Source organism: Triturus cristatus, chromosome 10 (genome assembly GCF_964204655.1).
Source record: "Triturus cristatus chromosome 10, aTriCri1.1, whole genome shotgun sequence".
In the NCBI taxonomy this organism is placed as follows: Eukaryota; Metazoa; Chordata; class Amphibia; order Caudata; family Salamandridae; genus Triturus; species Triturus cristatus.
In genome coordinates, this window is record NC_140593.1 from 258,268,748 (window position 1) to 258,293,750 (window position 25,003).

The following is a 25,003-nucleotide window of genomic DNA, read 5'->3' on the forward strand; positions in this document are numbered from 1 at the left end:
CATTTTGCAAGTTGCAAACTGCAAACTGCAATTTTTTGCTACTCCTAATTTGTGACTCTCAAAGTGGAATTTACAACAGTGTCTGAGACACGGTTTGCGATTCCCAAATGGGTTGCAAGGACCTGCCTCATTAATATTCATCAGGCAGGTCGCAATTAGCAACACATTAGGAATGCCCGGCATTCAAGGGGATGTTGGCATGATGGGATCAGCAGACCACCATGTCTGTGACTGCTTTTTTAATAAAGCAGTTATGAAAAAAATAATGCAGCCCATTTTTCTTGAAGGAAAATGGGATGCAATTCAAAAAGTAAAATGATACGTTTAATTTTGTAAGACTAGACAGTGGTCCAGTCGTCCATTGGACGACTGCCTGCTTTGAAAAATTATTTGTGCCCACATTCGCAAAGATTTGCGACGGGTCTTCCACCAACTTTCCATTAGCAGTAATTTGCAAATGTTTTGTGACCGCATTTTGGTTGCAAAACAATCAAACATGGCACTGCGAGTCGCTATTAGGAAGGGACGCCGTTGGCATGCTCCTTCCTAATAGTGAGTCCCAAACCCTATTTTGTGAGTCAGTAATAGGTTAACGACTGGCAAAATAAGTTTAGTACATGCTACATACCTGTTTAGCAGTTGCAAAAGACCCAATTAAGTGTTTGTGACTGCTAAACACTGTCATTCATTTGGCCCAACATTCTTTCTTGGGAACTGGAAAAGTACTATGATGCGTATGAGGTCATATTTCTCAAATGTATTTTATGTATTTTTATCGGTCAGTTTCCCTTTAGACCTAGAGAGGTACAGACCTCTCTTGTCATCTCTGATTGTGTGGTTTGAAGCTATACATGACTCATTACCTAGAGAACATATACATGACTCCTTACTTGTAGAACTTCTACAGAGGTTCTGATGCTGACACCTTTCTTGCTTGTTTGATTCAATAGGATTTCCCCTAGCCTTAGTTTAGTATAGGGTTTAGCAGATGTTTTTAATCTTCTCCATATATGGGGAGAAGGATTGAAACCATTTGTCTAGTCATCAAATTATATTCCTTTTTATCTGTATAGTTGCCAGAGACATTTTTATATGCTCCTTGCTGTTGAGGACCAATATTGTACTCCGCCTTGGTATTCCTTTGAGAAACTTTGTATTTTTATAGTATGTTCTTGAGATGGATTTATATTAGTCTGGCTTTGAGGTTGCAATAAACCTCTTATCTTCAAGTTACTGACACAGACTTTTCATGTGTGGTCTTAGTGGTCACACTGTACCTTAAGATTTAAATTGCTGCTAACCCCTTTGCCTCTCAGGCTACTAAAAAGGTTTTTTGACCATAGTCACAGTGGAATGAATGGTCCAGGGCATTCTCACGCCTCACACCAAGAAGAGAATGCCCTGCACATTGAGACATTCTTGTTTTGTACAGAGAAAACATATCCCTGCTTTAGGGTTTTGTTATCTGTAAAGTAATACATTTGTTGAGTTAACATTTTAAACAATACTGCTTGATTGCAAACTCTTCAGTGCTATAAAGGGGAGCTGCCATTGCGGCACATCCTTTGTAGCCCAGAAATCTCTATCAGGCAAGTAGGCATCTCTAAATAGAGCAGACAGTCCATGGCCCCCGGTTGGCTGATAGCCATGGACTAAATGACTCCAACTGTTGCAGTTGTGACTAGGATGTCATCTCACTGAAAAAACGTTACCAATTGTAAAATTTACAAAGCATTGTTCAGCAGTATGGTAGGGAAAATAAATAAAATGTTTCTCATATTCAAAGTTTAGGTAGGCATGTATACTGGTCAAAATCCTTATGTTTTAAGAAAACATCTTACAGAACGCTTCATATACTCTACACAAAAAGCTGAGGGAACCCATTTTTCTAAAGGGATTCTTCTACAGGTCAAATTCAATACTATATAAAAAATCTAAGAGTGCAAGGAAGGCCATGTACCAAGAATGTATTTAAAAAAGAAATGCTTTACCAAGTATAATTTGCCAAAAACATTGTTCTCGCCATGAAAGGTTTCAGAAGAAAATTAAGTACTGTGGATGGGTGCCTTTACTGTTTCAGTATTATTACTGCCATCAGTCATAAAGTCTTTATTCGGTTTAAGTGCAAACCATAAAAGCATACTACAATAAATACATTTTAAAAATACAAAGTTCATTATAGTGGATTACTATGCCTAAAAAACACATTGACACAAATAAATTTGACAGGGCAACGTGTCCAATTAAAAAACATTAAAAGGGTACAGTTCATTTCTTCAAGGAGCGAATTACCACAGTTAAAAAGTTCGCAATATTAAAAGTTTCCCATACATTGTTTAACAACTGAAGATATAAGAAAGCAGGTCTCACTTGAACAAAGGCTTTGTTTCTTAATATACGGATTAAAAAACGTTTCCTAATATCAATAAAGTGCTCACAAAAGAAGAAAAAGTGTATCATATCCTGAGGGGAAAAATTATCACAAGAACAAGGGCCAAGATCCAACGCCCTTTTCCAACCTTTCTTATCTCCAATCAGGAGATGTAATTGATTCAATCTAAATCTAGTTAGAAGGAAACGGTGATTTGCATTTGTGACAAAACCTAGATAAGGTTCCATGGAGAGTGTTGTTTTACAGAGCTGGTGGGCCCTAACGGTGCCCTTAACCAGCTCCTTCTCTTCCCTATCCGTGGTAGATATGTACATAAATGTTTCTTTACACCATTTAATGTCACCTTTTACCAGGGTCTCAGGAGAATGAAACAATTCAGGTCTACCAAGCTTAATAGTCAGGTTCCGAATATATTTCAGCCAGGGTATATATAACCCATAGTCTAGCAACATACAGTCTCTCAGAATTGTATGATTAAGGTGTAAATCCGGGTTAAGCCAAATGCTGATCCATTTCAGTATCGGGGCCAGGGCAATACTGTCTTCTAGAAAACCGATTCCAAGTTCCTGATGAACATTATAGTTAGCAGTTGAGATCGGGACTGAAAGGAGGTTTTTTAAGAATCTATCCTCAACAATCTGAATGCTTTTGGCATTTTTAATGCCCCATATCTCAGCTCCGTATAAAGCTATGGAGAGACACTTAGCTTTATAAACCTGGATAAGGGCCCTCATTGGTCTGGCACCTAGCTTTCTGGCGAAACCCAGAACACCCACAGTTGCCCTTGAAAAAACAATCTTTTTTGCCGTTATTTGGGTTGCCCAAGAGTCTCGGTCGTCAAAAAGAACGCCCAAATAAGGAAAAGAAGATACACTGGATAATTGGTGACCCCCACATAAAAAGGTTTTAGATTTTGCGGATTTAGGGCCAATAACCATGACATGTGATTTAACAAAGTTAACAGATAAGTCCAAAGCCTTCATAAAATCAGCAAATGAATTAAGCAGTAGCTGAAGGCCCACTCCCGTTCTAGCAATTAGGGCGGCGTCGTCAGCATATAAAAGAGCAGGGATTAAACATTTCCCTGCACGAGGGATATCATTACATGAGGCGATTAGGGTATTGTCTAATTCATTTATATACAGTGTAAAAAGGTGAGGTGCCAAAATGCACCCCTGCCTAACCCCATTTGATATGGGTATATCTTTTGTGCAATTACCCCTTTGATCGTAATGAACTGTTGCTGATAACTCCCTATGTAGATCCGCTAAGAAGTAGACGATGTCTTTGTCTACTCCGAGTGATAGGAGCAGGGACCACAGTTTTGACCTATTTACACGGTCAAAGGCCGATGACAAATCCATGAAGGCAACCAACAAGGTTCCCTTCTTGGCCACCGTGTATTTGCCAATTAATAGTTGTAGATTTAGACATTGGTCTATGGTACCCATCCCTTTTCTAAATCCGTACTGGACCTTAGAGAGTTTTCCCGATTCCTCTAACCAACCATTCAGTTGGGCAAGGACCACCCTCCCCAATACTTTCACGGAAGAATCTATAAGGGAGATTGGACGGTAGCAGCTCGGGTCGCCTCTATACCCCTTTTTAAAAATAGGAATGATGACAGATTTCGCCCACGTCGACGGTAGGCCCAGTTGACATGCGTTTGTGAAAACATTAAATAAGATTTTGGACCAGAGTTTTATATCTGATTTGAAAAGATCAGCCGGGACTCCGTCAGGTCCCAGCGCCTTATTGCTTGTCATTTGCATTATTGCATTTGTGACCTCTAGTTCTGTGAAAGACAGGGTATAACTCTCCAGGTTAAGTGAGGACCCCACCCTCGGACCATCTCCATCATACACCTGTTTAAAATGGGTATACCATTTATCTTCTTGGATACCGCATTCAAGCTCATTATTACTTTTACCATTAAAAAAAGGCTTGTTTACGATAAACCAAAATTTAGCACTATTTTTGATAACATCAATGGACAGGAGTTCATTCCATGCCTCATCCCTGATTTCATTTTTGCGCTTATTCTGAGCCATTTTATAGGCCTTCCTACATATGGCAATTTCTGCTCTATCTAGTGGGACCGCTTTCAGAGCTGTCATTAACTTCCGTTGGGCGGATGAGCAGCTGTGATCAAACCATTTCTCCCCAATTATGGGTTTAACCTTACATACTTTTTTAAGATCACTATTTACCTGACAGCAGATTTTATCATAGGCTGTCAGGACTGCATCACTAAGGATCCCATCTTGCAGACACAAGTGTATTTCATCCCCAACCGTTCCCCACAAGTTCTCAATAAAATCCTTTGGGACCACCTGACACCATTTCAGGCGACGTGTTTGGTCAGTTGGCCTTATGTCCAGAGTTCTGACAGTAGGATTATCAGATTCTCTTTTCTTAAGATCATCAGTCAGAGTTAACTGGACAGGATTATGATCACTATAAATAGACCATTTTACCTTGTATTGACTTACATTATCTACTAAATTAGAGCTGACAAAAATGTAGTCAATGGTGGAACCTAAGCCACTTCCTTTATAGGTCGGGATGTCATTAATGTAATTGACGGGATGAACCAAGGAATTCCCAACAAGAAGCTCATCTAGAAACATCCCCTGTGGTGTGTGATCGAAATGTATGTTTCCTTGATTTGGAGGACCTAAACTGTCCCATATAAAACAATTGTTAAAACAACAATGTACATTAAAATCACCAAGCACAATAACCGAATAAGGATTTTTGCTAGTTTCATTATACATTTGCAAAAAATCATATAGACTGACTAAATGTTCATTTGGCGTACTCTTGGTAAATGAATTATAAAAATTTACAATAAGCCAAATCCCATTAGAGATGGATTGAATTTCTACTGCTAGACAATATGGCGAACCTGACTCCACTTTACTGTATTTACCCTCAATAGTCAATGAGATGAGAGTTAGAAGTCCGCCTTTAGCCCTCCCCCTGCAAGAGGCCGCCGCAGGTGCCCAAAAAGCAGAAAACCCATCCAACAAAAAGGTATTTTCAGTGTCCCAAGTTTCTTGTAAACCAATGATTTCGTGGCCTGATAAACAGTCCCTCCATGTGGGATCATGTGCTTTACTGTTGAGGCCAGCTATATTCCAACTAAGGACACTTGTACCTGAGGGCAACCGAGGAGCAACGACAATATTATCCACTCTTTCAACAATGACATTCCTCACTGCAATCATAGCATTTGGGGTGCCCTCTACGCTTGTGCCTAGCACAGTTCCACTAGAAACCAGGTCCTCTTCCCATGTAGAGATTAAACTTTCCCTAGTAAGTCTGGAAGTAGCCCCATCATGGTGCAGTCAGTCATTAGAATCTAGGTTACTCAAAGCCTGAAAACGATTGGAAATAACAAGACCTTGAGGAAACTGACCTTCAGGATGACGTACTCTGCCCTCCAACAGAACACTATAGGGTAAATTTGTCTGTTGTTTGTAGAAGTAACCCAGTGAGCGAAGGGTAATACCCTCATCAATGTGAGGGAGCAAAGTAGCTTTTGATAAGATGTTATTCACTATAAAGGGATTTCTAAAATTTATTACAACACAGTCCCCCTTTATGGTCTTACGAGAGCGCCCTACCCAGGAGACTCTTCTCGTTGTTATTATCTGGTGGGCTAAATGCACTGGAAAACCATAGTGCTTATTTAACCACGAGACTGTTTTATTTTTAAGAGATTCGTGGGTTTCTGGGTTAATTTTCTGGGCACCATCCTTCAAGGGGGGTACGTTTGTTAACACTACAACAAATGGGGCGCAATCAGGGGGTAAATCTGGTTTCGCTCCTCCTGTATGCGTGCTTGCCATTGCGTTATTACTATTTGGACAACTTTCGGGGGGTAAAATGTTGTTCACATTTGTCGTGGGATCAACAACCAGTGGATCTACACAGTTTGGGGTTACCTTTGAGGACTTAGGGGTATCAGCAGATGCAGACAGACCCTCAGCTACTCTACTCATTTTCCCAGAGGAATTATTGTTAAGTGCCAAAAGATTGCGTAAGCCTTCAATCTCAGTGGATAGTTCGTCGATCTTAGTTACTAGGGGTTCAACAATTTTCAAAATTTTTGCCTCCAAAAGACCTACCAAGGAATCAAATTGATGAGAATCTATCTTGGCTGTGGGGTTATTAGGAGTGGCTAAATCCTTAGTAACCCGGTTTGATGAAGCAGAACCCGTCTTTTTGTGAGTGCTTCGTGCACAACCCTGTTTCAATTGAGTGCGTTTACGAGATCTTAGCACTCTCTGGGTAGACAGGTCCGGGGAGTCTTCTGAGGCCTCATTGACGTCAATTACTAAATCCCTATTTACTTCAGGTGATTCTTGTTCAATAGGGAGTTGATCACCCAAGGTTACCAAATCATTATTCTCATTTGAACAGTTCATGGCATGAGATGGGGGAGAGGATATGGTGACTGTGTTATTTAAGAGAGGGCTAGTAGTCGTTGAATTTGAACCCTGGCCTAAGGATTTGCGCCTATCGCTATTAATTTTGGTGACTACTTTAACTAAGTAGTTATCTAATGTTGACGTAGTCAAGGATTTACTGCTTGCTAAAGCTTTGGCCATAATAGGCATACCTCTGGGAATTCCTAAAACTTAAATTAAACTATCGTACAATATGGTAGCACCAACAAAAGTGATGATACCTAATAGCCAAAAATGAACAGGTTAAAACCAATACAACACAAACGATAGACCAAGGGATAGGCAGGTCGCCCACACTCTGTGATTACTTAAATAGTCTTACACGTTAGTGACGTGGCCCGTCCCGGCCTCAATCGGTCCTCTGAGGGCCACAGAGGGCCGTCCTTTGACCGGGCTTAGCCCGGCGCCGCCCGCGCGCGTCCCGCGACGCGGAGGAAGTCGTTTGTTTTTAGCGCCTCCGGGCGCGGAAGTGCAGGCTGGAGGGGGCGGTGCCAGTTAGGTTGCTGGGAGCCGTAGTCCTTCGCTCCCTCCGTGTGTCCGCTCGCCTACCGAGCCACTGTGACCCCCGCTCCACCGAGGGAGCCGTTTGTTTTTAGCGCCTCCGGGCGCGGAAGTGCAGGCTGGAGGGGGCGGTGCCAGTTAGGTTGCTGGGAGCCGTAGTCCTTCGCTCCCTCCGTGTGTCCGCTCGCCTACCGAGCCGCTGTGACCCCCGCTCCACCGAGGGAGCCGTTTGTTTTTAGCGCCTCCGGGCGCGGAAGTGCAGGCTGGAGGGGGCGGTGCCAGTTAGGTTGCTGGGAGCCGTAGTCCTTCGCTCCCTCCGTGTGTCCGCTCGCCTACCGAGCCGCTGTGACCCCCGCTCCCCCGAGGGAGCCGTTTGTTTTTAGCGCCTCCGGGTGCGGAAGTGCAGGCTGGAGGGGGCGGTGCCAGTTAGGTTGCTGGGAGCCGTAGTCCTTCGCTCCCTCCGTGTGTCCGCTCGCCTACCGTGCCGCTGTGACCCCCGCTCCACCGAGGGAGCCGTTTGTTTTTAGCGCCTCCGGGCGCGGAAGTGCAGGCTGGAGGGGGCGGTGCCAGTTAGGTTGCTGGGAGCCGTAGTCCTTCGCTCCCTCCGTGTGTCCGCTCGCCTACCGAGCCGCTGTGACCCCCGCTCCACCGAGGGAGCCGTTTGTTTTTAGCGCCTCCGGGCGCGGAAGTGCAGGCTGGTGGGGGCGGTGCCAGTTAGGTTGCTGGGAGCCGTAGTCCTTCGCTCCCTCCGTGTGTCCGCTCGCCTACCTAGCCGCTGTGACCCCCGCTCCACCGAGGGAGCCGTTTGTTTTTAGCGCCTCCGGGCGCGGAAGTGCAGGCTGGAGGGGGCGGTGCCAGTTAGGTTGCTGGGAGCCGTAGTCCTTCGCTCCCTCCGTGTGTCCGCTCGCCTACCGAGCCGCTGTGACTCCCGCTCCACCGAGGGAGCCGTTTGTTTTTAGCGCCTCCGGGCGCGGAAGTGCAGGCTGGAGGGGGCGGTGCCAGTTAGGTTGCTGGGAGCCGTAGTCCTTCGCTCCCTCTGTGTGTCCGCTCGCCTACCGAGCCGCTGTGACCCCCGCTCCACCGAGGGAGCCGTTTGTTTTTAGCGCCTCCGGGCGCGGAAGTGCAGGCTGGAGGGGGCGGTGCCAGTTAGGTTGCTGGGAGCCGTAGTCCTTCGCTCCCTCCGTGTGTCCGCTCGCCTACCGAGCCGCTGTGACCCCCGCTCCACCGAGGGAGCCGTTTGTTTTTAGCGCCTCTGGGCGCGGAAGTGCAGGCTGGAGGGGGCGGTGCCAGTTAGGTTGCTGGGAGCCGTAGTCCTTCGCTCCCTCCGTGTGTCCGCTCGCCTACCGAGCCGCTGTGACCCCCGCTCCACCGAGGGAGCCGTTTGTTTTTAGCGCCTCCGGGCGCGGAAGTGCAGGCTGGAGGGGGCGGTGCCAGTTAGGTTGCTGGGAGCCGTAGTCCTTCGCTCCCTCCGTGTGTCCGCTCGCCTACCGAGCTGCTGTGACCCCCGCTCCACCGAGGGAGCCGTTTGTTTTTAGCGCCTCCGGGCGCGGAAGTGCAGGCTGGAGGGGGCGGTGCCAGTTAGGTTGCTGGGAGCCGTAGTCCTTCGCTCCCTCCGTGTGTCCGCTCGCCTACCGAGCCGCTGTGACCCCCGCTCCACCGAGGAAGCCGTTTGTTTTTAGCGCCTCCGGGCGCGGAAGTGCAGGCTGGAGGGGGCGGTGCCGGTTAGGTTGCTGGGAGCTGTAGTCCTTCGCTCCCTCCGTGTGTCCGCTCGCCTACCGTGCCGCTGTGACCCCCGCTCCACCGAGGGAGCCATTTGTTTTTAGCGCCTCCGGGCGCGGAAGTGCAGGCTGGAGGGGGCGGTGCCAGTTAGGTTGCTGGGAGCCGTAGTCCTTCGCTCCCTCCGTGTGTCCGCTCGCCTACCGAGCCGCTGTGACCCCCGCTCCACCGAGGGAGCCGTTTGTTTTTAGCGCCTCCGGGCGCGGAAGTGCAGGCTGGAGGGGGCGGTGCCAGTTAGGTTGCTGGGAGCCGTAGTCCTTCGCTCCCTCCGTGTGTCCGCTCGCCTACCGAGCCGCTGTGACCCCCGCTCCACCGAGGGAGCCGTTTGTTTTTAGCGCCTCCGGGCGCGGAAGTGCAGACTGGAGGGGGCGGTGCCAGTTAGGTTGCTGGGAGCCGTAGTCCTTCGCTCCCTCCGTGTGTCCGCTCGCCTACCGAGCCGCTGTGACCCCCGCTCCACCGAGGGAGCCGTTTGTTTTTAGCGCCTCCGGGCGCGGAAGTGCAGGCTGGAGGGGGCGGTGCCAGTTAGGTTGCTGGGAGCCGTAGTCCTTCGCTCCCTCCGTGTGTCCGCTCGCCTACCGAGCCGCTGTGACCCCCGCTCCACCGAGGGAGCCGTTTGTTTTTAGCGCCTCCGGGCGTGGAAGTGCAGGCTGGAGGGGGCGGTGCCAGTTAGGTTGCCGGGAGCCGTAGTCCTTCGCTCCCTCCGTGTGTCCGCTCGCCTACCGTGCCGCTGTGACCCCCGCTCCACCGAGGGAGCCGTTTGTTTTTAGCGCCTCCGGGCGCGGAAGTGCAGGCTGGAGGGGGCGGTGCCAGTTAGGTTGCTGGGAGCCGTAGTCCTTCGCTCCCTCCGTGTGTCCGCTCGCCTACCGAGCCGCTGTGACTCCCGCTCCACCGAGGGAGCCGTTTGTTTTTAGCGCCTCCGGGCACGGAAGTGCAGGCTGGAGGGGGCGGTGCCAGTTAGGTTGCTGGGAGCCGTAGTCCTTCGCTCCCTCCGTGTGTCCGCTCGCCTACCGAGCCGCTGTGACCCCCGCTCCACCGAGGGAGCCGTTTGTTTTTAGCGCCTCCGGGCGCAGAAGTGCAGGCTGGAGGGGGCGATGCCAGTTAGGTTGCTGGGAGCCGTAGTCCTTCGCTCCCTCCGTGTGTCCGCTCGCCTACCGTGCCGCTGTGACCCCCGCTCCACCGAGGGAGCCGTTTGTTTTTAGCGCCTCCGGGCGCGGAAGTGCAGGCTGGAGGGGGCGGTGCCAGTTAGGTTGCTGGGAGCCGTAGTCCTTTGCTCCCTCCGTGTGTCCGCTCGCCTACCGAGCCGCTGTGACCCCCGCTCCACCGAGGGAGCCGTTTGTTTTTAGCGCCTCCGGGCGCGGAAGTGCAGGCTGGAGGGGGCGGTGCCAGTTAGGTTGCTGGGAGCCGTAGTCCTTCGCTCCCTCCGTGTGTCCGCTCGCCTACCGTGCCGCTGTGACCCCCGCTCCACCGAGGGAGCCGTTTGTTTTTAGCGCCTCCGGGCGCGGAAGTGCAGGCTGGAGGGGGCGGTGCCAGTTAGGTTGCTGGGAGCCGTAGTCCTTTGCTCCTTCCGTGTGTCCGCTCGCCTACCGTGCCGCTGTGACCTCCCTCAAGAACAGGACAGTGTTCCCTATGATTTCATATATTAGGTGTCTCCCACTGCAGCAGTGGCATAGTGGGAGCATTGTTTAATTTTCACTTAGAAGTCCAATTGTCTTCCTATCCAGTGCTTTACAGTATCAGTGACATTAAGTGTGTCTCACTACCACTAGCATCCAGTAACTCTTGTGGCAGCACCCTGTACACTATTGATTATCAGTATTATCAAGAGACCAGAGAATACTTAATATTTGTCACAGTATTAGCACAGTTCAATACCCCATATCAATATCATCATGTGACTCCAGTATCATTGCTATACATAGACTCTGGTGCAGCTACACAGAAATGTACCAAACACATCAACAGGAGGAGCTAGGGTGGAGTATTCTATTTGCTGGTAAAACCCCCTCGGCATCTGAGGTGTGATCAAGTGATGCTGAGGGTTTTCGTAGCAAGCATTTCCAGGAGGCACTTGGTGCACCTGACTATGACACAGGTACACTGGCAGCTCCTCTGCTAAGGCAGGGGAGCGTCACCCCACCGCTCTAACTGAAATTATTATGATTTTATTTTTTGTTTCATTTGGTTAGGGTGGGTCGGGCTTGGCTTCCGTGATGTTGAGAAGGATAAGTGGTTGCTGCATTCTAAAATGCGCATGATGCTTTGGCTCGGCCAAACAGTCATGGTAACTTTGCATGCTCTCCACACAGGCTGCATTACAGCCTGGGTGGAGAACATGCCCAGGCTCCCAGTTACCATCTGATCGTGAAACTACTGCGATCAGACCAATTACAATGCTGCATTGCAGCGCTGTGATTAGCTCAGGGGAGTTGGAAGCTTACCAATCACAGTACTGCATTGCAGCGTTGTGATAGGCACAGGGGAGCCTGGGTATTTCCTGGAAGACGCGTGAAGGAGATGCTGCCCCCACCCTTGCCCTGCCACCCCCATACCGTACTGGCTGCCACTGCACAGGTAATCAGTCAGGGTATGGCAAAAGTGAATTAGTGAATCACAATGTTATTCTAATTGTATTTACAACAGGAAGAAGAATATCCATTAAAATTGTGCTATTCCCCTTATATGCAATTATTTACTGTGTGTTTTCTGCTCCTTTTAGGATAATTTTTCTGGGGATATTGAATTTAGAGACACCAGATTTGTGTATCCAACAAGACCAAAGGTCCAGGTTTTGCAGGGACTTAACATACGGGTTAAACAAGGCCAAACTCTTGCCCTGGTTGGATGCAGTGGCTGTGGAAAGAGTACCACAATTCAGCTCCTTGAAAGGTTTTATGATCCCATAGATGGACATGTGGTAAGTCAAAACATTACTTCATCTGAATTGTAAACATACGTTTTTAATTTCTCTCTAAATTAATTGATTATATAATGGGATCTTACCCAGTTGCATGTACCTATGATTTCATTTGCTAAGCAATGTAAATCTAAAGAGCCAATAATCACCAATATTTTTAGGGTGTTTCAAAAAGATCTATGCACTCTGATGACTTTGTTCTTATTTTCAGGTGGAATTGATCAATTGAAGCAAGCAAATTACCATTATAAATTAACATTTATTTTGGGGCTTTCCCAACTCTCTGCCATCATTGTAGGAAAGAGAATTTCTTGACCTGTTGGAAAAAGATTTGTTTTGCATAAAAGCCTTATTTCAATTCTGTGAAATGTAGTCATGTCAGCATCTATTGTGTATGGTGTGTTCTCTTTTGAACAGCATTTGTTTCAGCCGACGAATTGCAGAGCCTCTACTGGAGAACCCCATGTTTACCACAGATGATTATATTTGTATGCTGCTCCCTCTCACTGATTTGCAGTCCTTCATTAAACATCTATTTGACTGACCTCACTCTTTCCTTTTCAATCTTGAAACAGTGCATTCCGTGACAACTACTACTACTGACTTTATGCGGGGACTGATCAAGAAACCGTCCTTCCCTTGAGTGGGTGTAGCAGTAGACCCTTTGAGATAGCACTATTCAGGTCGAAGTTTAATATCATAAATGGATAATGGACTAGGCTCAAAACACTAGAGGCTATTTCTGAGAGCCTGAACTATCATAAGAATGAGATAAACAGCAGCAAAACTGTTCAGCAGTCTATCCATATCTCCAAGATAACTTTAGCACCATCAATTTCCTGCAGGACTGCCAGTTGAGTTTCAGATCACACTGCAGCACACGGAAAGCTAAGTTCCAAATTGCAAACTATTTCTTGTTGACCACAGATAAAGATGATTTGCATGATATTTCTGGAAATTTCAGTCATCCTCAATGTTTTCGTATATTCCAACCTCAAACGTTCCATGAAGTTTTAGAGTATTCAATGGGATTTACTGACAAAGTTCTTTCACTAAGTTTCCTCCTACCTATCCAAAACAACACAAACAGCATTTCACAAGGGTACTTCCAGATACCTTTGTACCTCAGGAGCTCACCATAAGCTATGGGGTTATCCCCGGATTCCATCATGTTGCTGTCTTATTTAACTTTCACATTGAATGCCTTGGGACTCTACGTATTGATGAAACAAAATTGATCAATATGCATTTTATACACAACTAGAAAGTCTCAATTCTCCAGAGTTCAAATGTATCAAGCTTTGCCTGCCCCTTTCTAGACCTGCCTAGCACCTATGTGAAACTCAACTGCACCAGCATCGAATAGCTTGCTATTCGGTGTGATTAACAAGCATCAAATAGTCCAAAGCTGATTCAACAATATAAAACTGGATAGATCAGAACTCTTACTTTCACCCGATAACAATTCATTCAGATTCTTCCTGAACTTCAACCTCTCTCAAACGGAACACATCAACAGGAGAACATGGGCCTCGTAGCAGTTTGCTCTAGTGAGGACCATAAGTCTGTTGCTCTCTGAATAGTGACTTTTGAACTGTTTTCATCCCCTCCCACTCATGTAATGAAATGGTGACAAGTTCGTCCTCCCTGACATTTCAAGCTCCACACTACTTCTCTTAAAGGCAACCTAGTTAAGAGCCAAATCAAGGGGTAGAAGAATGATGATCACAAACCGTCCAACCTATTTGAACTTCTCTGGCTACCCTTGAAACCATCTTTAAAACAAGCATCTTTTACAAAGCTATGATAACCTCCCTAGCTGACTGACAAGGTCATTGCCCCGGTGTCTTGCAGCATACCTGCAGGCAGTACACCATCACAATGAAGATAAAGAAGTACAAAAGAGAAAAATAAAAAGAAACAGACCTTTCTATGAACCCAGGATCTGGAAAACTTCCAAGCTTTGAGACTAACCGAATCCTGTTCCATTTTTTAAAAAAAGTGCTGAAGGCACAATTTTTTAAAGAATCCACTGTACTCAAAGTGACAAATCACTCATTGTCTTTAACTGTACTTTTGACCTCTCCTCTACCTTTCAGGAAGGTTTGCCTGTACTCTATGTAAAAATCCTATACATTCATATGCCTCTTGAACAACCATGTCTGCTGGTCTTTATTAAAGGGATAACGTTCTGAATTCAGTAAATCCTGCACACTATGGCAGATATGCTGTGAGTAATTCAAGGGAAAGTGCAGAAGAAACTCTCCTTTTCATTGGTAAACCCATTTAAAAATGTGAAATGCAATCCCACGCTTTTCCCTCTATTACCACCAACCTTTTAACTTTAATATGTTGATTTGGTTTCTTCTTCCGGCTTTCCTCTCCTTTGCTTCTCACCAGGTCAATACTCCTAAACTCCCCTAAATAAATGTTTAATCATTTCTATCACAGGTGTCTTTCCTCCACTCTATTGTGTGTCTTCAGCCAACATCTCCCTCCTTTGCATTTCTGACATTCAACTCCATTGCATGTTGAATGAAGAGAGATGCGGATGAGGAGGGTGTCTAGTTTTCACGGAGGTGGAAAGCCCAGAAATGTATATATAAAAGGTTGAAAAATGTTAATTTTCCAAGCTATTGTAATAGGAGAATCGGAACTTTATCAAACACAAGGGGGCTATCATTATGCATTCCTCTTTTAATCACTACCTCTGAAGACTTTATGGAACACTCTGACTAGAACATATCACTGTCAACAAAAAGAGTAGACCTCTGCAATCATATAACAGATTTCTTACTCTTTTGGTTGATGTAATCCCTTTTCTATATAAAGCACGGCTGAAATATTTTTCCTTCATTAAAAACTTACACTTCTCATCCACTTCTTAGTCCCTCTTTGTCAATTTTCTACACTAGAACAACGTTTTTTCTAAATGAATTTGAAGATTTATACTACAATTAAATACCTTATACTTCTATTATCAGAAAAAAAAAATGGTTAGACGTTAGTTCAAATACACTACATTTACTAAATATCCTTAATACAGAAGAGGGAAAATAAAATATTAATACCGTGAAAATAAATACTAAGATATTTTTATATGAAATATAAATGGGAATACATTTTACATATTTATTTTAAAAATAATAAAAAACAAAAAAAACAGTTGTGAAATTAATCTTGATTGGAATCATATTAAATACAATTATGTTTCTATAGGTAAAATTTCAAAATAAATTCCCACCAAAAGGAAAATAAATTTTATGCATTATTATCACAAAGTAATGTATAGAAATATTGAAAAAGTCTATTTTTTAATACAAATATTGTTCTATACATTTTGTCAGACTAAAAAGTGCTAATTAACAGCCTTAATAAAATTCACTGCAGAAGAGAATATGCAGACATAAAAATAGTTGCATCCGTAGAACATATTCTAGTAAAATGCTCCGTTATGTATAAGAGAAAATACTTAAAATCAAAACAGTCCAACAATTTGGCAGACAACCATAAGGCCCATACCATGTAGTCAAAACTCAACTGTAGGATGTACTATGCTCCTTATACTATTCCAAATTAGTGTGCGTTCAATAAATAACAATGCACAACATTCTACTCTTTAAAAGTGAAAAAATATTTTCCCTAATTTGAATGTATGGTTTTTTAAATGTAATGACAAACTTCTGAAGACTCCTTATTTTTTACCTGCATTGAAATTAATGCTAGGATTCTGCTAACAACATCATGAGTGTGCCCGTTATGATCAGTGCCACTCTGAAAACATTACAGATAACAGTTTAACCATTTGGTTCTTTTCTATGCAATTCTCTACACAGTTAGCATAGAAACAGGACTCTTTTAAGCGTCCATCAAACAGACCTAGGTCAAACCCATGTTAAAGATACCTTGCAAGAATTAATAGCCCAAAAAACATGTTGACACATGCAAAGAGTTGGCAGGCTGATATATAACCTGAGACCATCCACCTTGTTATTTTTTTAAAATACTTTTAAGGGTCCCAAAAATACCTTGAATATTAGTGTGTATCCTATTTAGAAGTTTTAATTTTCTTTATCCAGATTCCAAAGTATATTGTAAAACTAATAACAAATGACTGAGCTTCACCTTTGTACATACAAATATATAATATGTGTGAACCATGCTCTATGATGAAGAATGCCAAAACACGTGGGTGAGAGCATTTCTTTAAAAGCAGTGGGAAAATGTTATAAAGGGTCAGTGTATCAGTGTTTTTCATCAATCATGAGTGTGGTTTGTTATAAGTTGAGAGGTTGATTGATTTCTTTTGCCTTTGTCCTCTCCTCTGTCTTAGATTATACTTCATAAGTATGCTCAATTCCCTCTTCTATACTAGACAATTGCACCACTGTTGTTTGAGTGTTAATAACTTACCACTATAGAAAATACAGTTTTTCCCAGAATGTGACTGTCAGGCTAATCCCTGTCAATCTCATATACAAAATGATGCCAATATTGACGTCTGACAACTATCTCGCTCATAAGGAATGTTGCTAATTCAAACTTTTGATTATGATATATACATCCTTTGTACTTTTTCTGCACATTTCCATTCTGAACTCACATTTCACATTCTGACATGTTCACATCACTGTTCCAGAAAGTTGCTCAATGCCTCTGCTCCTTGCAAGCTTTCTTTTTGTCAATGTTAATGGTCAGTAAGTTAGTAAGCCTGGAACTTGGGTCATTTGCTCTGTCAATATTGTGTAATATGCACACCTTTTCTGTATAATTCTGCAAAATGCTGTTCCGGCATTTTGTGCTTTTTTAACTCTAAATGAATCCTGCATGTGATACAAACAAAAGCTGCTTGTTCTGTGCTCTAACAATGGGATACTTACCAGATTGAAACCTTCATTATTTAACTTGGTACAATGATGTCATCTGATGTATTGCACATAATCGTAATGCAAATTATGAGAAACTCTGCAAGATTCAATCAAACAAACAATTAGGTACTGGCAGGGTCCAGTTGATTAGCCGAATAGCCAGGTCTACAGGGACTTTAATAACTCTGGAAGTTATGGGAAGGTCTGTAGATGAAACAGTAGCTCGTTCCATGCCTTTGCTGCTAGGTAGGATAAGGAGCAACCTCTGAATCTGCTATGTTGGATGCAGGAGGTCAGTTAGAGAAAGAGAAGCAGGACTGAGGTGTTGGGTGGGCTGATGGACGTTCAGGTGGTGGTTTAAGTAGGCATGTTGCAGTTGTGTAGGGCCATGTATAAGTTGGCCAGGAGCTTGAACTGCCATCTTTTCTGTACTGGGAGCCAGTGGTGTACCCAGAGGTAGGGGGTGATGTGGATTCATCTAGGGAAATCCAGGATGAGTATGGTTGTAGCGTTCTGTATGGTCTGTAGTCATCAGGGTAGGTAAGCTGCTATTCCTATGCAGAGAGCATTGCCGTAGTCCAGTTGGCTGGAGATGAGGTCCTGGGTGATGGTGTGCCTGACATTTGGGGTAGCCATTAGAAAATCTTGCAAAGCATGCAGAGGATGGCGAAGCAGGAGGAAGAGATGGAGTTAACCTGGGTCGTCATGGTTGGCTTGTCATCCTAGCATGGTTAGTGGGAGTAAGAGTAGGTCTGAGTTCTGAGGGCCACCAAGATGCATCCCATGAGAAGCTTTTGTTTCCGAAAATCAGTACCTCTGTCTTGTGTGTGTTAAGCTTCAGGCAGTTGTTCTTCATCCAGCTGGCAATGTCTGTCATGCAGTGGTGGAATTTGGTCTTCAGAGAGGGAGAGGAGGAAGATGAGTTGCATGTCATTGGTGTAGGATATGATGTTGAGTCAGAGAATGTTACCTATGCTAGCCAGAGGGGTCATTTGAGTGTTGGAGAGGGTGGGACTGAGCGAAGATCCTTGGGGTACTTCACAGATGATTTCCTTGGGTTCGCAGGTGAAGGGGGAAGGCAGACTTTTTGCTTTGTTTTGATGAGGAAGGAGGTGATTCATCTGAGAGTTGATCCTTGGATGCCTATGTTGTGCAGTCTTTTGATGAGTGTGTGCTGGGAGACCATATCGAAGGCTGCTGACAAGTCTAGGAGGATCAGAGATGCATTCTCTCCTCAGTCAAGTAGTGCTCAAATGTCAATGGTCGCTCCTTTGAGGGCTGTCTCGGTGCTTTCCTTGCTGCATAAATGAATTGAGAGGAGTTGAGTAGGCGGTTCCATTCCAGATTTGAGAAAAGTTGCTGGTTCATTGATTTACCTCATACGTTGGCCGGGAATGGGAGCAGGGAGGTCGGTTGATGAGTCTGCTGCGGTCCGCTGATGGTTTCTTTAGGAGGGAATTGACTTCTGCATGATTCCAGTCCTCAGGGAATGTGGCTATGGCTATACAGGTGTTGAATAAGGTGATGATTATGTGGCTGATTCTGGCTTTATGTTGGTTGAAGATATTGGTGAGGGCAGTTGGGGCCCCTGAGTAGACAGAGTTCATGATGGCGGTAGTGTCTTGTGGGTCTAGCTGGCTCCATTCAGTCAGTTGGATGTCTGTGGTGTTTGCTTGAAGAAGTTGCTGGCCTTGGGCTGGGGTTTGTAGTTTCGGTAGATGTGGGCATTCTTGTCATGGAAGATGTATGCAGGGTTGTCACAGAGTTCCTGTCAGGGAGAAATATTGTTTGTTACAGCTGAGGGGTTGGAGAATTATTTGATGATGTTGAAGTATTATTTGCTGTTATTGGAGCTTGATTCAATATGTGAAGCTATTCTATCAACTGTCTGCGGTAGAGGTTGAGGACTGTCTTGAAAGAGGTCTTGTCAGCCATGTCCCTGCTCGTAAACCATGTCTTTTTCAGTTGATTACAGTGTAATTTGGTGGTTCTGGGGTGTTCAGTGTACCAGCTAGCCTGCTTGGTGGATCTTCTGTTGGTGTTGTCACTGATGGGAGCGACCCTATTGGTGCATTTGGTAATCTAAAAGTTTCTGATCTTGTTTAGGTTATTGGAAGAGATGGGACTGGAGGTGTTGAGGGTATTGATGCATGCAAACATTGAGACTTTACTCCAGCTGTGGTAGTGGGCATTGGGCAGACTTGAGATGGAGGTCCATGAGATGGTGATCTGGAAGTGGAAGATGGCGTGGTCGGTCAAGGTGAGGTTGGTGTGGCTGATCTGGTTGCTGGAGATGAAGATGGGGTCTAGCATGATGCCTGATGTGTGCGTTGGGTCATGGTCGAGTTGGGTGAGCCTGATGTTGCTCATGCTGTTTAAGGGGTTGGTAGTGTTGATGTCATTCAGGTCATCGAGATGGAAGTTGAGGTTGTCAGGAAAATGTATTTGTTGAAGTCTATGGTGAGGGGTGCAATGAAGTCACATATGAAGTTGCCAAAAGCTGTTTGTGATCCTGGAGGACTGTCGGCAAGGGTGCTTCTGATGGAGGTTTTGCTATCTGTTTTTAGTTGGAAATTGAGGTGTTCCATTGCTGGGGTGATGTCATCATTTGTGGTGGTACATTGGATGGATTCCTTGTGTCTGATAGAGATCCCTCTATTTGGTGATGTGATCACAGTGGGTGATCTTGTATCCTTTAGGTTTTGCAGTGGTGAAGTCGGGCACAGAAGTGTGGTTGAGCCAGCCTCAGTGACAGAAGATTGCAACAGCATAAATAAAATTTTGCTTGTGTTTATGGAAGATACCTTAAGAAGACACTGACCTCCATTCTGAGGGCTTGATTTTGCATAGACCTTTCTGGGAGTAAGTGTATCTTGAAGCAATTCCTGAGAGATGTTGAATATCTGTAAATCCTTTTTTACATTACAAATCAGCAAGAAACGTATTAATACACAGATGTTACTGTGCTGTCTACTATGAGCAACCATCATGGAAATGTGATGGGATGTTAAGTTATCACATCTCCAAAGGAAATTGAGAGTAAATGTGCTCAACATTTGTTTTTTCTCACACAAAAATGTCAAGAAATAAGCTCTCATATTCATCTATTTGTTATGACCATCATAAAAAGCAAACCTTAACCATGATGTATTATGTAATTGTTAAAGGGATTACTGCCTTTAATGGAAGGAGAATGTAGGAAATGTATTCAGCCCATTTAATTGCCCTTTGATTTTTTTACTTTCTGACTAACTGTTTTCAGATTGAAACTGAGGGAATCTCACCAACTGAGTCTCACTCTTTGTAAGTTCTCTGAAAATGAGAATGCCAACCACTAGTGTCTGTGTTTTAGAATGTGTCTGATGCTGCACAGCTAGGGTAAGACACTCTGGGCTGCTTACGCACAAACATATGAGCACAAGTGTGTGTGTGTGTTATTGCGCGGGATGAGCGTGTAAGAATATCATCTAGCTCAGTCCGATATTTGTCTGAAAGTAGCCTGTTAATGGAGGGGCCCTTTAGGGATTGGTGGTGACCTTGTCTATGCTTTATAGTGTGAGTAGGCATTTATAGTGTAAGTCTGTAGTGCTTACTGAAAGGATTTTGGGCTCACTGTATTTTACCTTAGAGTAAAATATGCACACTTCAATGGTTCGCCATACTAACGCCTAGAAAGCAGGTATACTGAGTGAATATCCACTGTCACTTTTGATGATACCTGTACTCTACCCCCTTTTAGAGTTGTCTTATTTCCAGGGCTCAGTAAAGATTGGATTCCAAGACTTTGTGCCCCCTACTAGGCCAAGTTAAGTACCCTTCTGGACAGCAGGAGGATTAAAGGCCTCTCCATATAATAGAGCCATTAACAGTACATGGTCCAGTTCCTGGGAAAGGAATGGGTGGAGAAGAAATCTGCTTGTGGGAACTTTTCACATTGCACCTGGCTGGTACAAACCAAGGTCCATAAAAACAAAGGATCAAAGACAGACCTCATGAGCCAAACACAGGAGGGGCTTCCTTTTGAACATTTGGTGGGAAATGATCAGGCAGCTGTGTCTTTTCATAGACCACTTGAAGTCACCATTGTTAAATGTATTAGAATGCTGTGCAGGAGGGTTGGGGCATGTTTGGGTATAACATCCCTGATTAGGTAGAGATGCCTACCTTCCAAAACAATCTACCCCCACTTCTCAAGGGAGAGTCACTTCAGAGGACACTGGACAGCAGGTGAGATGACAGCAAAAGAATGCCCATCTGGAAGGAGAAGCCATCTTATCCCACTGAGAAGATGGATTGAAGGGCTTTGATTGCACCCAGGCTCTCCAGGGCCAGTGGCAATGGCTTCTAAATGCCCTCTAAGAAACAGTAGGAGAAATAGACTATCTGGGGGACCCTAAAGGGGTCCCTGGGACTTCTTTGGACTGGCCCCTGACCCTGTTGCTGTCACACAGGTGCCCTGCAAATCATGCAAAGCTCTGGGGCCTAGGGAATGCAGCAGGGAGGTTGAAGACTGAGGAGATGCTGCTGAAGATGCTCACCAAGCTACAGAGAACATCAGGAGCCCAGGCAGAGTACAGGTCAGGTGAAGAGAGCAACAACAGTCAAGCAAACACAAATACCTTTGGAGCACAGGGGACTGAAGAAAATGTTCTTCTGGCTCTGAACTGGTTCCCAAGAGCAAACAATAGATCAAAATCAGTGGAATTGGCCATATTGGTCTGGTGAAATAGGCCTCTGAAATATTGTTCTCAGGTGGGACTGAGCGGAAAATGAGTACAAAAATCTTAAAACTCTCCCTGAGAGAACCAATACCCCACAAGCTGGAGCAATCTGCTTCATTTACAGGTTTGGTGGTAGGGGGAATGTGGTGGGCCCTCTCCCTCGACTACTCCTGGCCCTTAAAGTCTGATGTCCTTTAACACCATCCAGTGCAGGATGCATTATACGCCCTGTGCCTGTGTCGGGGGTAGGGCATACAAGCAAATTGCCTCATGTGCACTGGCAGAACTGGCAAAACTTACTCCCAATTCTGGGCAACAGTCTAAGTGAGATAGCTTACTCCCTCCCAAAGCAGGGGTAGGGAGAGGCAGGGAGTGTTACTGGAACCTGCAATGGGTGAGTGAAGGTGTGCAGGGGAACCGCAGTGTCTGTGAAGGCCTTGGGTCTCTCCCTGCAGCCACAAATGGGATATACACCTAGGTGTCTGAGTAGGCACGGGTACCTGGTAATGAAAAAAAAATGCAGTATGAGGCCACAATATTATAAAAAAAGAAACTCATTGCAAGGGAGCTGATTTATTCACGCCTTAAACTGTGGAGCATAACATGAGGGCTAAAATATTTGCATAATAGCTTTTGTGGTGATCCACTAAGGAGCCACCCAAAGTTATTAAATAAGTATGGTAGAGGGCTGCAGAGTTTGCTGCAGTCTCCCGAGAAGATGCCCCACCATAATTTGCCCTAAATCCGAGGGGGTTACATGAATGGTCCAAGAGAAATTCGCTTGCTAATTAAATCTGGAGCTGAGTCATTGACAGCAAGGTTGTTGATGGTGGTTGATCCTAAAACTGCAATGGCAGCAGCATACAAATAGAAATAAGACTCTGTGACATATAATCTTTTATTAACAATGTTGATGATTGACCATGCAAGTTTTATAATAAAAGGAACAGTATCCCCATTGATTTCAATTTGTGCAAATTTCCAGAAATTATGCAATTACTTCACTTCGTGTAATTACACACCAGTGAATGGAGCAATGAATTGTAAAATTCACATGAGAATAACAGAACGTGTGCAACTGTTGTTGACAGTTAATTTGTGTACATTCATCCTAAACTGATGTGAGGTCACATTTTGTGCTAAAATAGATTGCAAATTTTACACACTTCTTATTATAACATGTTCTGCTTTTACTAATGTGGTGACACCCTGCCAGAGGCCTACCTTATTTTTAATGACAATCCTTTATATTGTGACATTGGATCTAGTACAGGTAGGGGGTATAATTATGGGTGGAGGGTTTGATGAAGGATGTGAACTTCCCTGAAGGTGTCACCAAAGGTATTTCGATCTACCTGATTGTATATGTTTTTAAATAAAGCATAGTATGTGTAATAAAGTACTTTTCCTTTTCATAAGACTCAGCAATGATTTATTGAGTGTTGTTTTTGTGTAGCAGCGAGCTGGGGTATTAGCCCAGACCACCTCACCTTAGTAGACCTTGGACTGCTCTACTACAAGTGCTACAATGGGGTCCTTGGTTCCCAATAAAGAGAAAGCGCCAACTCATTACTTGTAAAGGACACACATCCTTTGCAAGTAATAACTTAATTTCTTACCGACAACATATTACAACTAAATAAATCAAAGCAAAGGTTTCCACTGCAATACCACAATTAGTACACTATGTTGAAAATTAAAGCTATTACTATCAATATCAATCCTCAGTATATGAAAAATTAAACACAAACATAAACACATAATGATAGCATGTCAACAACCAAAATAAAAGTGAACTTTGAGCTGGTGCTAAATTGGATACAATCCATAATATATACATGATCAATAAAACCAAGGTAGCGAAGGTCTAATGATTTATGCGTCGGAGCCCTTTTTTTCTGTAGCAGGAATCAAAGTATATTTTTGATCAGCAGTATTATGTACTGCTCGAGTGAAATCTGTTTTTCAGAGAGTATTTATTTAGGTTCTTAATGCATTACTACCCCTAGGGTTATCACCTGACAAAGTGATTAATCAAATAAAGCCATTATCTACCCCATTTGGCATTCCTAGTATAATAATGCAAACTGATTTCTGCGGAGGGAATCCACCACTATTGCTGTCCTCGATGGAAGGAGGATGGCAAGGGCACACTTGAAAGCTATTTGTGGGCCTAAGTCTGACCTAGTAAATATCTTAACTTATGAGTGAACATTCAGCTTAGTAATTTGGAAAACATGAATTTTCCCTCATAAACTAACACTGGTATGCTGCAATCAAGCTTCTGTGTGAGTAAATAGCATCATATACTAATATCATATTAAGTACACTGTGGTCATTCCAGCATTAGAGAAAATGCAAAATATGGTAAAAAATGCTCATCAAACCAGATGCATTGGGTGTTTGCAAACCTTTAGTCAGTGATGTACTATTGGTTTGCAGAAGGATGAAATCTATTTTTAAGGGTGAAAATATCCATGAAGCAGCGAAAAAGGCATGGGTGTGAAGAGACACTGGAACATTATTTTGATATGGAGAGAATCTCAAGTTGGAATATGCACTGATGCGTCACATTTACACACTAGGGGGCAGATTTACAAGCCCCTTGCGCCACTTTTGCGTCACTTTTAACATGGAAAAAGTGATGCAAAAGTGGCGCAAGGGGCTTGTAAATCTGCCCCTAGGAGATGTGCATTTGCTACATTTCCTAATGCATACATGTTTTAGTGTGCGAGCTCTCGATGAAAGTGTCAACAGTCCCGGCTTTCCAGGAATACAGATAGAATATTTTGTGAATTCCAAAAAGCCAAAAATATGCTTCAAACAAAAGAGTTAATATATATATCCAAATATCTGACTTCTTTGTGAATCAAATCCCTTTTCTTAAATAAGGGGAAAAGTGCACATTAATTGACTAATTTAAGTACACTAATCAAAATGTACTTTTGCTTTTTCTTCTATTGTTCATGAATGTTTTCTTTCTCAAAGTAGTAAAGTAAATATGAAGATGTACTCTGGGATGAATCTGAATGCAATATTTCTCCTTTCGTGTTTAATCACCATTCATTTATTTTATTACACTACTTGTGTTTCTTTCAAAATACGGTTTGCATAAAACACACTTGTGCTTTTATCCATGCAGCTTGCAGATGGAATTGATACAAAATCCTTGAATGTGCAGTGGTTCAGGTCCCAGTTGGGTATTGTATCTCAAGAGCCTGTCCTATTTGACTGCAGCATTGCTGAAAATATTCAGTACGGTGACAACAGCAGAATTGTTAGTGAGGAGGAGATTGAAGAGGCAGCCAAAGCCGCGAATATTCATGATTTTATTGAAACCCTTCCTGAGGTAAAAA

At 44.1% G+C, this 25,003-nt stretch overlaps 1 protein-coding gene across 1 annotated transcript in view; it reads left to right on the forward strand.

The window, feature by feature from the left end:
• ABCB5 (ATP binding cassette subfamily B member 5) overlaps positions 1-25,003 on the forward strand; it is an 837,677-nt gene that overhangs the window by 778,186 nt on the left and 34,488 nt on the right. The window contains exons 26-27 of the mRNA XM_085630938.1: positions 11,861-12,058; positions 24,790-24,996. Coding sequence (XP_085487064.1) covers positions 11,861-12,058; positions 24,790-24,996 — 405 coding nt within the window. The remainder of the gene's footprint in view (positions 1-11,860; positions 12,059-24,789; positions 24,997-25,003) is intronic.